The 16,534-nt window shown below is 43.1% G+C and overlaps 1 protein-coding gene across 1 annotated transcript in view; it reads left to right on the top strand.

Moving 5' to 3' along the window:
* LOC124545626 overlaps positions 1-16,534 on the top strand; it is a 258,100-nt gene that overhangs the window by 222,989 nt on the left and 18,577 nt on the right. The window contains exon 10 of the mRNA XM_047124573.1: positions 16,074-16,307. Coding sequence (XP_046980529.1) covers positions 16,074-16,307 — 234 coding nt within the window. The remainder of the gene's footprint in view (positions 1-16,073; positions 16,308-16,534) is intronic.

Here is a 16,534-nt window from a genome sequence, read left to right as displayed (position 1 = left end):
CTGAATAACCAGGCAGGGACAGAGTCAGTGAGGTACCGACAAGGATGTGGAGTCATGCCGACTCCACTGCCGTGGCCAGCTGCGCTAGGCTTCTCGGTTGAAGATTCATAGCGCGAACATCCCATTTGAGGTGGTCTCATAGGTTCTTTATTGGTTTTCAATCCAGGGACTCTGGTCGCCACAGGAGTGTAGCAAACTTATCCTTGTGCTCTTCGAAACACGCATGTGCACTGCGATCTGTGTGACACGTTGCACTGTCCCGCTGTTATGAAGCCCTCTTGCCGAGGAAAAACAAACTGCATTAATGGGTGGACATAGTCACCAAGGATACATACGTTCTTTTGTTGATCCATTGTGCCTTCCGAAATGTCAGGAAAATATTCCCCAGACCACCTCCTCCGGCCTGGACGCTTCCGACGATTGTTGCAGTGTATTTGCCTTCAGACGGTTCACGCCATTCATGACACCGGACAACTGTCCGATGGAGCATAAAACGAGATTTATCTGAAAATACCACTTCTCACAACTTAGTGGGCGTGCAGTTGCGGTACTGGCGCGCCATGTCCAGCCTACGTCGCTGATAAGCAGCAGTCAGCATGAATGCATGAACCAGGCGCTTGCTGAGAACGCCCATATGCAACAATGTTCACTGAACGGCAGTTCCAGATACACAGTTCGTAGCCGCTTGGTTCATTTGAACGGTCAAATGCTCAACAGTTCCACGCCTATTCGCCGATACACATCTCCGCTATCATTTTGTATCCGTGTCGTCTACGGCCCTTGGTGCACCTCAGTTGCAAGGCCATTTTCAGGTGTTGGAACTTTTCGAAATTTGTGATAAGTTCCTATGGGACCAAACTGCTGAGGTCATGCTTTTGAACAGCGCCTTTTAGTCATGCGCAGTGTACTTCAGCTACGACGACGGCATGCGAACAGTTTACGTATTTTGGAAATGCATCCATCCTTGGCCCGAAAGCCAGTGATGATACCCTTTGGGACGTCAGACAAATCGCTCCGTCTCCGCGTTACGACAATGACTGCTCTGTTGTCCGCGTCCCTCCGACACGCTTTATATTACTTCCACGGCTAGTGCTGAGTTCTTATTGTGAAGTGAAGTCTTATGGGACTTAACTGCTAAGGTCATCAGCCCTGCGTCAACTACAGCTGAGCAGCCGGCCACCCGGGAGTTCTTATTGGACGTTGACGTAGAACATAGGCGGTGGTCACATTAGTGTGGCTGGACTGCCATTAATTCTCCTCCATAGCTGAGCTGTCAGAGTATCTGACGGCTAGGTAGTGGATCCAGGTTCAGTTCCCGGTACTGCCAGGGAATTTTCCTTAGTGGGTCTGTAGTCAGCTCGGTGTGACTATTCGAAGAGTTACTAGAGTGAGAAGTAGCCGCTAAAATGTGTGGAAAGCTTAAAACGTCCGGCGCACTGATCCCATGCCCCTCTACACCCCATCCAAGTGATGGTACATGGAATGTGATGACACACGGGCCAGTCGCCAAAGGTAGGTTGTCGGCATCTGATCACTCAGTCGATTTTTTTTTTACTAAATTCATTTTAGTGTCTTTTTCAAAAGCATATTTTCGCCTTTTGACTGCATATAACGTGTTTATTTAACACTATCTGCATTTCAGCCAAAGCCATTTTCAGGTGTTGGAAATTTTGGAAATTTGTGGTAAGTTCCTGTGGGACCAAACTGCTGATTTCATCGGTCCCTAGGCTTACACACTACTTAATCTAAAACTAACTTACGGTAAGGACAAGACACACACCCATGCCCGAGGGAGGACTCGAACCTCTGACGGGGGGAGCCGCGCGGACCGTCTCAGATCACGCGGCTACCCCGCGCGGCTTCAGGTGTTACGTCAACAATCGCCGACTTGTTTAAACGCAAGTCATTGTCGAAAATGTCACACGAGTGGACAAATTTTGACATTGTAACACTTGAAAATGGGCTAAAGCCGAACTCTCGACAGTTAAATAAGCGCATTATATACTCGTACAGTCAAATGGAGGAAATATCTTTTCGAAAATTTTACATTACTTTGACTCTAGAAAAAAAAAGTCATGAAATACTATATAGTGAATGTGGAAATTCATTGCATCTTACGAATAATCACCTTATTTTATTTTCCAAGAATTTGTTCTCCAAAAATCAGTTATGACTGTTTATTAGGCGAATTAGTTAAGCCGGCTTTGAAAGCCTAAAAATGTAAATTTTCGAAAGCGTGTCCCTAATTCCACCTACCTTTCTTCCTAATATTACCCACCAGGCGAAATTACGAATCGAGGGGACTGTACTTTGTAACTATTGCTTAGCGGCACACAGCTGGCTTAACTACTTGTCTCTGACAAATTTTATCACCTCCTGGTTTCATGTATTGTGAACAGCCACCATCTAAATTCGAAATAACTTTCTCTTGTGCTATAGAAAGGACGCAATATGTTTCGTGCACTGAAAAATTGTCTCGCTTTGAATCCCTGTTGATTGATGGAATGATGCCATAGGTGCAGGAAGTGCTCATTACTTAAATTGATTTCTCTTTTTTTTCTGAGGAAAATAATCATGGGGAGGGAGGGCGGAGAGGTATATATTGACCAAACAGACAAGCAGATGACGTTCATATTAAGTTTCTCTCTCTTTTCCGATAAAATCATGCGGACCAAAAGGAATTATGGAAAACAGTTTGTCGTTATAGAATTCTAAGAACCTAATTCTTGAAAGACTGAAGAGTTCGGACTGAGAACGTTGCGATGCATCCCTCTTCGAACATTAAAGCCATTTACTTTGGATCGGCATTGTAGTTTGATTTAGAAAATACTAGGACGTCCTGAAAACTAATACCTCCGAAATTTTTATGTGCAAACTTTTAAAGCATTTTAAATAAAACCGACTTTATTAACATTCTATATCTTTATTTTTCATGTTTACGTAGTTATTTCTCAAAATAGTCATCCTGGACATAAACAAATTTCTCCAAACGAAAGACCAGTTTGTTGATACCGTCACTGCAGAATATTTGAGATTGCTGACGGAGCCGCCATTTCACATCTACTTGCACCGCGTCATCACTATCCAAGCGAAGTCCTCGAAGGTGTTCTTTAAATTCTGGAAACAGATGACAATCGGATGGGGCCAAGTCTGGACCATAAGGTGCATGATCTGTGACTGCGAACCAAAGCTGTCGGATTGCTGCAGACGTCGCACTAGCATTGTCATGCTAAAGCAGGAGCTGTGCCAGCTGTGGACGAACTCTTCGGTTACAAACTCGACTACAGCACACTGCTTCTTACACAGCAATATTGTTCAGTTACGCAACCCCACGTTACACGCTACAAGTCAGAGGCCTCTAGTGCCAGAGCGTTGCAATATGTGTCAGCGAAACGGGAAAAGGCGACCGAGTAATATGTCTGACATGCAGTACCTCAACCTACGTTGAGAACAGAAAATATTATTCAGAAGTATTACTTTTCAGCACCCCATTGTAGATAGGGAAGATTGTGTTCACCTGTACAGGGTTATTACAAATGATTGAAGCGATTTCACAGCTCTACAGTAACTTTATTATTTGAGGTAGTTTCACAATGCTTTGCACACATATACAAAAAAACAAAAAGTTTTTTTAGGCATTCACAAATGTTCGATATGTGCCCCTTTAGTGATTCGGCAGACATCAAGCCGATAATCAAGTTCCTCCCACACTCGGCGCAGCATGTCCCCATCAATGAGTTCGAAAGCATCGTTGATGCGAGCTCGCAGTTCTGGCACGTTTCTTGGTAGAGGAGGTTTAAACACTGAATCTTTCACATAACCCCACAGAAAGAAATCGCATGGGGTTAAGTCGGGAGAGCGTGGAGGCCATGACATGAATTGCTGATCATGATCTCCACCACGACCGATCCATCGGTTTTCCAATCTCCTGTTTAAGAAATGCCGAACATCATGATGGAAGTGCGGTGGAACACCATCCTGTTGAAAGATGAAGTCGGCGCTGTCGGTCTCCAGTTGTGGCATGAGCCAATTTTCCAGCATGTCCAGATACACGTGTCCTGTAACGTTTTTTTTTTTTTTTTTTTTTTTTTTTTTTTTTTTTTTTTTTTTTTTTTTTTTTTTCAGAAGAAAAAGGGGCCGTAAACTTTAAACCGTGAGATTGCACAAAACACGTTAACTTTTGGTGAATTGCGAATTTGCTGCACGAATGTGTGAGGATTCTCTACCGTCCAGATTCGCACATTGTGTCTGTTCACTTCACCATTAAGAAAAAATGTTGCTTCATCACTGAAAACAAGTTTCGCACTGAACGCATCCTCTTCCATGAGCTGTTGCAACCGCGCCGAAAATTCAAAGCGTTTCACTTTGTCATCGGGTGTCAGGGCTTGTAGTAATTGTAAACGGTAAGGCTTCTGCTTTAGCCTTTTCCGTAAGATTTTCCAAACCGTCGGCTGTGGTACGTTTAGCTCCCTGCTTGCTTTATTCGCCGACTTCCGCGGGCTACGCGTGAAACTTGCCCGCACGCGTTCAACCGTTTCTTCGCTCACTGCAGGCCGACCCGTTGATTTCCCCTTACAGAGGCATCCAGAAGCTTTAAACTGCGCATACCGTCGCCGAATGGAGTTAGCAGTTGGTGAATCTTTGTTGAACTTCGTCCTGAAGTGTCGTTGCACTGTTATGACTGACTGATGTGAGTGCATTTCAAGCACGACATACGCTTTCTCGGCTCCTGTCGCCATTTTGTCTCACTGCGCTCTCGAGCGCTCTGGCGGCAGAAACCTGAAGTGCAGCTTCAGCCGAACAAAACTTTATGAGTTTTTCTACGTATCTGTAGTGTGTCGTGACCATATGCCAATGAATGAGCTACAGTGAATGTATGATATCGCTTCAATCATTTGTGATAGCCCTGTACATTGAAACCCATCTGCAACATGTCATTGTAATAATGCCAAAAAAGTATTCTCTGTTTCACTGCAGTACTTAACAAGCTCAGTTTCTACACCTACTGTCAGCATTGTTTGTATTCCCGAACATTTATTTTTGCCGGGGCAATACTTCCGATTTCTTCATCCTTTGTTTTTGTAGTATAATCTTGAACAGCTTGCAGTACTCCTGAACTTCCAATGTTGCTATCTCTTTACTTCGAGTAACACTGCTCGCAGCCTTAACATTTCACCTAGACCATGCCATCCTTTTTTCTTACGCATAGAAAAAAACTAATGAAGTTGTATTATATTGACGAAATTAATGAAAACAATATATAAAAGATTAAGGGTAAGTAGGCATATATGCACGACATGAATCATTCCAGCGGCTCCCATTGCTGTAGGCGATATTATGTACATTTTTGTGGTCGATTACAAGGCCATGTTCTCCCGTATTAGTTCTTCTACTTATACATGCAAATGGCGTCATTTCTTTCCATCTTTGTGTACGAAAACTTTTCGTACCGCTGTCATAAAAGCAATGATATGCAACACAAGCAATCCTGTAAACGTGAGAACCATGAATTACGGAATGGTGCAGCTCATGCACGAAACGGCAGTGAGGTGCAGTTTGTGCATTCACTTTACTCTGACAATTACTGTGTCGAAGACACACAGAAGCCGAGCAGCCGTTATATACATTGACGCCATCGTTCTCAAACGAGCATGTCCCCACAGCTCCTGCAACATATGTATTCGGACAGGATTATAATTTCGAAAAATCCTGTTCGTCATGCCGCACATTACACTAAGCTTTATTGGAGATGATCTGCCACCCCGAAGGATTAAACAAATAAAAAGTTAAGTGACAGTCTGTCATGACGATGTTGAGGAACAGGTACAATGTTACCTGGTGCGCTGCCGAATTAGATTATCTTGACTTTGGCGTGTGCCACTGATCCTGCGTGTTCAACATTCGCGAAGCTTCAAGCAGTGTCTAGCCGCCAACGCTTAGGGACATGAACAGTGGAGTCTGTGAGGTACACTTGAGTACAGAAGCAGAACGATTTCGGAGGTTGTGAAAACCAAGATGAAAGTAATGATAATTTTAACAAAGACGATGATTCAACTCGTTAACTGTTAGAGCAATTTCTCTATATTCAGGCTCACTGTCTCATTCATTTACAGAATCGTCAAGACTGCCAGGGCATGCTATATTTATCCAAGTTGAAGCATTTAAGATCAGGCACCCAAACTACATCTCGAGCGATTGAATATATCGAGATCGGTTGAGCGCTTAGTTATAAAGGGCAATCAGGCTGATTTTTTGTCATGTGCAAGTCATCTGTAACGTTTATAACTGGCGAATTATGGAAACGACTTTGGCTTTTATGTGGAACCATGCACTTTTTTCTGTGTCATTGGAAAGAATCTTCGAAGAGAATTTCAACAATGTAACGTTGCAGCAAACGAAAGTTTTTGTCACTTACGACATGTTAGTGCCTGTATTGTTCAGGCATTGCAATACCATATTTATCCGACGAAACTGTGCAAGCAGGTCTCCTCTGTACGGGAATATACATAATGGACGTACGAGTGCAGGTTATATACACATGGTTGACAACATATGGAAGTTTGGCTCGAGTCACGGCGCGTTCTCGGATAGCCTAATACTAAGGCGACCGCTTGCCCTAAGCAAATTTTCATTATTGTCCTTACATTATACAGCAGAAGGTTGTCCATATTTTCAACTGCGAACACATTTATGTACTTTTATCACTTGCTCGTAATCGGCTTTTACAGTGAACATGGCTGTCGTTATTTAGTGCTGACTGAGTTTAAAAGAATGAGAATGAGCTGTTAGACTGCTAGAGAGACTCTCACCTGCTGATCTTCTGTCCTTGGGCTGCGAAGGCCTTCGTCACTTACTTCCAAGGTTCTCTTGCCAAGTCGATGATATAATTAATAAAAGGGACAAGGGAAAGCTATAGTAAGTGAAAGGCCATCACTGAAGTTAAACACAGAAGTATATTGAAAAATAACAGCAATATAAAATATCGAGCTAGCTCTGACGCATGACTACGTTTGTTCACTCAGAATTATAGGAGATTTGGCGAGTTTGCTTCGTACTGTACAAATGGCAAACACATTAAGAAGTTTAGTAAAGACAACGAAATCAAAACTCAGACCATACAGAGAGAGAGAGCTGACTGCGAGAACTGAGAAATGCAAGCCACGAGAATAAGGATACGTTAGCTGAAACAGGTGCAGCAAGTTGAAGCTAACTGCATTACTGCTGGCCAACTCGCGATATTGAATGAGAGCGAAGCATTCAATGCGTCTGCACGAGAGCAACTACCCGATCGCCAGTCATGTTGCTCAAGAGCTAATCGGTTTCTCTCTCTTCTCTCTCTCTCTCTCTTCTCTCTCTCTCTCTCTCTCTCTCTCTCTCTCTCTCCCCTTCTTGGGCAGTCTTGGTGGCGCCACCGTATGCTGTGTCAAGCCTCTAAAAGTGTATGGATTAAAATATGTGTGGAACTTAATCAGATGGTAACAAAACAACTGCATCACAAACAACATATGTGGAACTCGATTAGATGGTAACGAGACAACTGCATCACAGTCCACTGTCCCACTATCAAATAAAGAGGTCCCACAAATATTTTCCCTGTTGTACCAAATGTAAACAATAATGTTTGGTTCTTGTCTGTATTATTGTAATTATCATATGAAATACTAAAATAATTGATCTTAAGCATTTATACGCGCTAGAAAGGCTTACGATGCTGGACTTAGAATATCATTTGAATGAGTCGGTTTTCCATATGACTATTCATGTCATCGGGTATCACTAAGAGGTTCTATAGTTTGCAGTGCGAAACAGGTGGGATATCGTACATGTTAGTACCAGATTTATTGCCTTGTGTCCAGTGGGACGTCTTCCACTAACTGACTGCTTATTTCTTTGGAAATGTGGAGATATGTGGCTATTTAGAGCACTAGCAATAAAACAGATAACAGTGATGGGATTTTTGAAAACCCATTGACAGACCACAGACGTTGTACAGTCACATCTCCCAGCCAAACTCGATTTTTGAAGAACTGCAACCGATTTTATAAGTCATTGTTATGAATCTGTTGATGGACCAGTATGTGGAAAGTATGAAATGCATTGGAATTGGTTGCATTTCTTTCATCGGTTACTGTTTTAAAGTGATTGTCTCCGTGGAGAGGAGAACATAAAGGTGTCAACGTACCAACGAACAATTGTACTATATTTGAGTCTAATAACAGAATACAATAACATAGTTTCTCAGGACGTGAGACCGCACTACTTGGTTCAGACTGAAAGTCAGTCACGGACGTTGTACTGGCATGTTCTGGCTGAAAGTCAGTCACTGACATTGCATTTGAATTTTCGTGAGGCCGTAGTCGAGAGTGAGCGTTGGCTGCTAGAGGAGAGTACCTTAGTGTGCGCGAGTACTGAGTGGATGGGAAAATATCTATTAGATACATTACGTATGTAGATCGTGGACAGTTGAGAATGTGGATCTCACGGGAAGCGTGCAAGGGATAAGTCCCTGCTGTCGTGCTATTCATCCGTCTCCTCGGTAGCTCAGATGGATAGAGCCTCTGCCGTGTAAGCAGGAGATCCCGGGTTCGAGTCCCGGTCGGGACACTCATTTTCAGCTGTCCCCATCGAGGTATATCAATAACACCTATCGGTAGCTGAGGGTTTCAATTAATTATCATGAATTGGAGATAGCGTCATGCAAGGCAGTGACTTCGAGGAAGAGTTCACGATGGAGACCTGGGAGTTGGGAGCTCGAGGACGGATTGCAGGATCCCAGCAAGGCTGTGAGCTCGAGGAAATGTTACAGAAGAATTATAGCGAGACAGTGAGTTGGAAGATGTGTTGGAGACGAAGTGAGCGAGGCGGTGAGCTAGTGGATGGATTGACGATTGAGTCCAATGAGGCGGTGAGCTCCAGGGCGCGTTTAATACGAAGTCCAACGAAGAACTGGAATCTCATTGACTGGAATAGAATTATCTTCAGTGATGAGTCTGAAATGAGGCCTGATGACCAGAGAAGATGTGTATGGAGACGCCCCAAACAGCGGTGGGATACCACCCTGACTGCCACCTTCCATATAGACCTACAACCAGGTGTGATGGTCCAGGAGGGCATTTCTTTAGGTAGCAGGACCCCTTTGGTTGTCAATCGCGGCACTCTTGCAGCACAGTCCTATGTCGATGATTACACTGTCGGCTGCATGAGTATTCGATGGAATTTAACGAATTTATGAAAGAAAAATGAGAGCAGGAACGAAAATTAGAACACCCAAAATGGACTGCAGACTTCGCATATTAAGTGGACTTGACTGCACACTGCTCACAGTACGACAGTGAATGAATGTCGTGTGACTAGGGTCTCCCATTGGGTAAACCGTTAGTCTGGTGCAAGTCTTTCGATTTGACGCCACTCTGGCGACTTGCGCGTCGATTGAGATGAAATGGTGGTGATTAGGACAATACAACGACCAGTCCCTGAGCGGAGAAAATCTCCGACCCAGCCGGGAATCGACCCCGGGTCCTTAGGATTGACATTCTGTCGTGCTGACTTCTCAGCTACCGGGGACGTACACTACGACACTACATGGTGAGAAAAGACTTATTTCTGTTTTGATGGGGATGCATTTGAAAAGAAAATGATACTATGGAAGGGACAAATGCCGACAAAAACACCGTCCAATGCTCTAAGCTCACCGAGACTGAAGAAAATGTGAGTCTTGAAGAATTCATTGTCACAGGGAAAATTATAAGGATAGTTTTGTGAAAGTTTTGTGCGTGAGTCTATGGAACTGATGATCTGCAATGTGATTACCATTTAAAAGACAAATTCTCTTACGTTAAAAAGTCCAGGAGCTCTAAGTTATTTTTCTTGGGAAGAGTTCCCACATCTCTATAATAACGTCGCCAACGTTATAAAATATTTGGATCGACATAAGTGTATGAAAGGCTTCTTTCGGTTATAAAAGGAAATCTGGTTATGTGACAATCTGAGTGTGAAAATCGTCGAAATTGTTTGTGTCTGTCAAATTTCCGATAGATTGTGCCAGATAAAACTTACGTCATCAGCGCATCAGATATAATTAAATATTGAAATTTTGTTTATGATGTATGTTGTTGATCTTCCTCATCCTGACACAATGACGGTGAGGCATAGCAGTGGGGCAAGTGTGCAGCCAAGCGACGGAGACACAAACACATACAAGAATAGTTCTCGCATGTTGAATTCCTGACACTTTTCGTCTTACTCCAGGAACAGTCTCCAGAGGTTCTGGCCGGGTGGTCCAGCCGAACAGTTCCTTGGATGGCTTTGTAGGCGGCGGGACCCACAGCAAGAGAGTTTGTGTGCCTGCTGGTCACCTGTGGCGGCAATTCATGCTTGTGGTTTCGCCTCTCGGTTTTTCCCACATTAACACAGATCATGATAGAGCCAATGACTGAATCCACAGTAAAGATGCGACCTTCACCGACTGGGCGAATATTCCCTTCAGCTCAATATTTCAATTTTCGGTGGCCAACCGCGGCAGGAGAGCGGCCCTAATTTCAGGTCTCTCGTAAGACAAGGAGTGAACGGGAGTAGGCCATTTGATCTGTGCCCAGTGTGCAAGATTGTGCTAAAAATACTAGTAAATTTCCTCAACAGTAAATACAACGGTGACTTTGACCAAAATTATATTTACTGAGCTTTATTTAACATTTTTATCGTTCACCTGTTGATCAATAGTTCGGGATGAACATTTATCTGTAAATCGCTATGAAATATTTATGATGTACTCTTTAGAATTTCATTATCTGGCTGCAGATCAGTCTCAGTTTTAGACTAAATACATAGCACTTCTGTTTTCGTATTTAATTCTACCATGTTGCAAATAACAATGTGAAGACGAAGGGCTCTCTCTCTCTCCAATACTTGTAGGTGGTGCTCAGCAGTGGCTAGGATATCTGTATACTAATTTCCTTCTGGCACTTTGCATCACACTATGGTTGTGAATGTGTACCTCTAAGCCAGTTTACAAGTGTGAATGTAATTTTCTCTTTCAGAAACAATAACAAATTAAAAGTTATCATTGTCTATGTGAAAAGGAAGAGTTTATAAATATAACAGGCTCAGAACTACTGAACCACAGCAGCTGAGGGAAATCAGCTTATTGTCTATGATTTCTGAGAAAAGTCTGCAATTTTCTTTTTTGCCAGCTTCCCTTTTGAGAATGTAGAAATACTGCTACATCCCAGGATTATGGATTGCTGGACAACACACACACTTGTGAATCTGTCCCCACAGTTATTCACTACTACGGATATGTTGCATTCCCACCAGAACCGTCAAAAACATAGCTGCCACTAGAACAGCTAGTACAGCTCACGCTTCAACCAGCTGCATCAGTACACAACGTCCTTTACCTAGTCGATTACTTAATTCGAACATCTATGTACTTCATTTTTCGCTTCAGACACCACGATGCCCAAACTATTTGTTATAATCATCGCTAGCATTCATTCAACACTACTTTTACAGTTTTTGCCAGACACACTTTTGCAAAGTCAATCATTATCTTGCAGACTGTGACAACACATAACATGTGCGTACATAAGATGTCATAGCAAACTACTTGATGTATGAGATTCGGAAATGTCCAGTGATGGTCAGTTTTGGAATTATAGAAGTGTTTGTGCCACACACAGCCACATAGCCACCTCTCATGCTCACAGCCACATATACAATTACTTCTGATACAACCTCTTCTATATCAGTATCACCACAGTCCCACAACCATTATGTACAAAATCATTACAACCATTGCTATTTTCTCATATCATTTCCCTCCCTTCATCATTGCAGCCTCTACCATTACAACAACCACCAAGAGCACTAACAAAACCACTGATATTATTACCAATACCATCACCTATGTCACCAGCACCACCACTACTGCCAACACCACCATCACCAAAGCCACAAACATAACCACCTCGACCAACATGTCAACCTGTTTATTCTAAGAGACTTCATTTTTGTACTCATGTATTATTCTCATTTCATTTTGACACTGCTATGATGTCCATCACCATTTAATTGCTGTGGTAGTTCTTCATTCCTGAACAAGACAGTTAATTTATTCGCATAAAATATTTGTTGCTTCTATCTTTTTAACAATCTACCATGTACCATAAACACTGCAAAATGCATTACTACCTCCACATCACATCCACCAACAAAACCATTAACAGCAGTACCAGAAACAGTCCTTTATCACTGTGGTGTTTATTTCAGTTCCATCTCATAAATACAGTCATTTCCATATCAGCAGCACTACCTCATCATCATCATCTGTTCTTCACCTTTGAGCCATAAATTGTAATTGCTCTCCATAATACTAAACAACAACCAGGAACACCAACGCTAACACTTTTTGTTCTGATAGCATCATTAAATTGTAACACTTCCAGCTGTCCTCCATTTCATTCCATCAGTGCACAGTTCTTCTCTAGGGCAGTTCAACACGTCACTTCCACACAGCTATGCCTCACAGGCACCCACTCAGTAATTCTTCACTGCACGTGTCAAAAACTTCATTTGCAACCAGGTTTCATATGCATACTCACCAGTATCCATCAACTTGTTGGCCATCCCATGAGTGGTTAGTATTAGGAACAGCACATGGAAACTACTGTGTGCATTGGGCGCTATCATTACTGGAAGTATCAAAGACACCAAAAGTTCAACTGATATTACCAGAACCATAAGGCCATCACTAGCACTACCACAACAGTCAACATTTTACTAAGCAGAAGAGCCCAATATTTTCATCTATCTTCCATTTATCAGTACCAGTCCACTGAAAGTGGAACACACCATTTCCACTCAGTGCTTCACCTCTGCTGTCACCCCAAAACCTAACTCATTCTTCATTGTCGCTACAACATACATCATTCCCAACCATGCCTCACGTTCACCCTCACCAGTAACACTAAACTAATCACCTTCCCATTGTGAAAATTGCATGAGAATAGTCTAACAGTTTTTTCTGTCCTCCATTTACCTTCACCAATGGACAATCCTTCATCACAACAGAGGAACATACCTCTTGCCCCAATATTTCTCAAAGGAGAATACCAATTCATTCTCCACTAGAAATGTCACACGTGTTGTTCCTGAAAAGGAATCACAATGGTTCACATCAGCAGAACAACACCATGCCATGAAACTGGAGTGGGCATACCTCACACTGTGTGCCATCACCAGAAGTGGCAGGTACTAACCATCAGGGTCACTACTACTACTTGTAGAATCAGTTATTTCAGTACTTCCTTTATTAATACCATCACCTGTCCTGTCACTAGAACACTATCACCACTATTGGTATCATCGACAAAAAGTACTTCCACTATTTCTACCAGTACCATCACCCCTGGTACTAGCACTATTCCGAACATTAACATATTACTGAACAGAACAATCCAGTATTTTCTAATGGGTCTAAATGCAGATATTTCTATTGGTGACTGAGTATGGTGTACTGAACAACATTACACCTGTATTTACATCATCTGCAGACTAATAATTATAGATATAAAAAGTTGTGTGCTTTTAGGTTGGATGGCACCTCCAAGTACATGTGGCAAGAGCAAACCATTAATGTTTATATTTGCGTGGGCAGCAGGGCATGTGTTGAAGTATGAACATATGGGCAAAAAGTGTTTAGTTTATGCTGACAGGTGTAGTCCACTTAGTGGTGCAGTTACGACTGTGCAGAAATCATCAGATAATAAAACATGTAATGTGTTCATGGGCAAACTGTTTGGTACAGGGGGAAAACAACCAGCACACTGATGTGTGTACATATTAAGGTAACACATATAGAAATATCTGCACTTACATCTGTTACACCCCGCATAGTTGCCAGTTCTTTATTAAGACAATGATACCAATTTGTAGGCCTCCAAGGTCATTTTGGGTTTTAGGCCATGTCATTAGGTAATACTAAAAACGAAATTAGTAATTTCTACTGTTATGTAACGATACATCCTAATACCCAAAATGCTTTTATTCAAGCAATGACACATATGTATTTTTCCCTTTCCCAAAAAAAAAAAAAAAAAAAAAAAAGAAAACAATCCTTTCACCGCAGTCGCCATACCAAATACCAACTTTTTCGCGGTTGGAATGTCCATATACACAATTCACAATCAACCCATATCTCCATACCTAACAGTGACACCAACATCTCACCCTGGAAATTTGGTTGGTGTGTATTGTCCTATGATCGACTGGTGGAGCAGATAGTTATACTGGAAATATTGAGAAAATTATCTATTTCACCATTCATGCCAACACTGTCAGCCCTATCACTAGCACAGTATCACTAGTACCAGTATCATTAAGAACTCCAACACTTCTACTATTACTTCCAGCAGTAACAGCCCTGATACTAGGACTACCACATCTGCCAAAATTTTACTGATCAGAGCCGCCTCCCTACATGCTTATTCATTCCATTCATCAATACCAAAGCGTAATTTTTTATTCAGGTAGCTAAATATGGTCCTACCCAAGCCCAAGCCTTTTACCATCACAAGTACTAAGTTATTCTTAACTGGAACTGCCTACCATGATTCCCAACCATTTCTCATGTGCACTCCAACCAGTAACACTAATCACTAACATCTAAGACTATAAAATGGGAGAATATCCATCAGCTACAGCATTACAAGCACATGATCACAACTACTAGCCATATCAACTTTTACAACACTCCCAACATTACTTCCAGTAAAATCAACCCTGACACTAGAACTAACTCATCCACCAACATATTACTGACCAGAACCGACCCCTACATCCTTGTGCATTTCATTTGTCAGTACCAGAGTGTAATTCTTCATTTAGATATAGAAACATGACTCTTCCATCCGCCCCCCCCCCCTTACAGCTACCTTTTACCGTTACCAATACCAAATTAGTCTTCACTGAAACGTCTACACACATGATTCACAACTAATTCTTATGTGCATCCGTTACCTAGAAACTGGAAGACTATGCATCAACCCTGTCATTAGCACGTGATCGCTACTACTAGTAGCATCAAATCCTCAAACACTCCCACAGTTACTTCCACCAAAATCAACCCTGACACTAGGACTGCCTCATCCACCAACATATTACTGACCAGAACCGTGCCCTACATTCTTGTGCATTTCATTCGTCAATATTAGAGTATAATTCTTCATTTAGATAGCTGAAAATGACTCCCCCTCCACTCACCCCCGACTGCGACTTTTTACCTTTACAAGTTCCAAATTAGTACTCACTCAAACTGCTACATACATAACTGATAACTAATTCCTATGTCCATTTGCACCAATAACACTAAAATAGAAACTGGAACGATATCCATCAGCCTTGTCATTAGCACCTGATCACTACTACCAGTAGTATCAAATGATCCAACACTTCCACACATTCAGCAAAACCAATCCTGACATTAGTCCTACCACTTCCTCCAAAACATAACTTACTGTAACAGCCTGCTATTCCCTTGTATCAGCTCTAAAGCACAATTCTTCAGCCAGTTAGCAAAATATGTGTCGTCCCCTCGCCTTCAACCTTTTGCAATTCCAAGTACCAACTTGCTCTTCACTGGGATGGCCACATCCATCTTTCTGAACCAACCCTCACTTATGTTCCCACCAGTGCAGGATCTGTATCACTAGTAGCATCAACACCTCAAATACTTCCACCACAACTACCAGGAAAACTCAGCCTCGACTGTAGGAATACTACTTTCACTCACTCATTACCCACCAGAACTACTATTTCCTTGTATCATCCAATTATCATTACCAGAGAACGATAGTGAATCATGATCCTTCCTCCACCACTCACATATTACCATCCAAATCACCAACTGATCTTCACTGCAACCTCCTCATGCTTGATCCCCAACCTAGCCCATGAGCATTCCCGCCAATGCCGCCTCCACATCGGCCTAGACCCCGGAAGAACACCCACCAACCCGTGGGCCAGAGTGCTAGGCCTAGGACCGGCAGGTACTAGCTGCGGGCTGTGGCGGTGTTCAGGTGCGCCTCGTGCCTGGGCGAGTCCGCGCGCGCCCAGTGGTTCCGCCACTCGGACGGCTGGCGCGCCGGGTCGTCCACCCTGGGCTCTGGGTCGGCCTCGCAGGCGCCGAGCATCGGGGGCGGCGGGGGCGGCCACAGGCGTTCGCCGTGGGACTCGCTGCCTTCGCTGCGCCACGAGGGCTCGCTCGGTGACAGCGGCTACAAGTCCAACCGCGCTGACTCCTTCGAGCAGAGGTAAAGACCCGATCGCTGCCTCCAGAGAGGGACGCAGCCCCCCTGGTACTGGTGAGACCCTGTGCCTGCTACACGTTGCTTTGCTGCTCGGATGTGGAGCCTCAAGATGTAGATCTAACGGCGCACCTCAGGCGTAGGCCTAACCTAACTGCAAGACGATACTGACCGTTTCATGCATGTGAAGCACCAGAAAAAAAAAAAAATTCCGCACGTAATTCTGACCGCTG

The sequence above is a fragment of the Schistocerca americana genome, chromosome 8 (genome assembly GCF_021461395.2).
Source record: "Schistocerca americana isolate TAMUIC-IGC-003095 chromosome 8, iqSchAmer2.1, whole genome shotgun sequence".
Lineage (NCBI taxonomy): Eukaryota > Metazoa > Arthropoda > Insecta > Orthoptera > Acrididae > Schistocerca > Schistocerca americana.
This window is presented reverse-complemented; position numbering and strand designations above follow the sequence as displayed.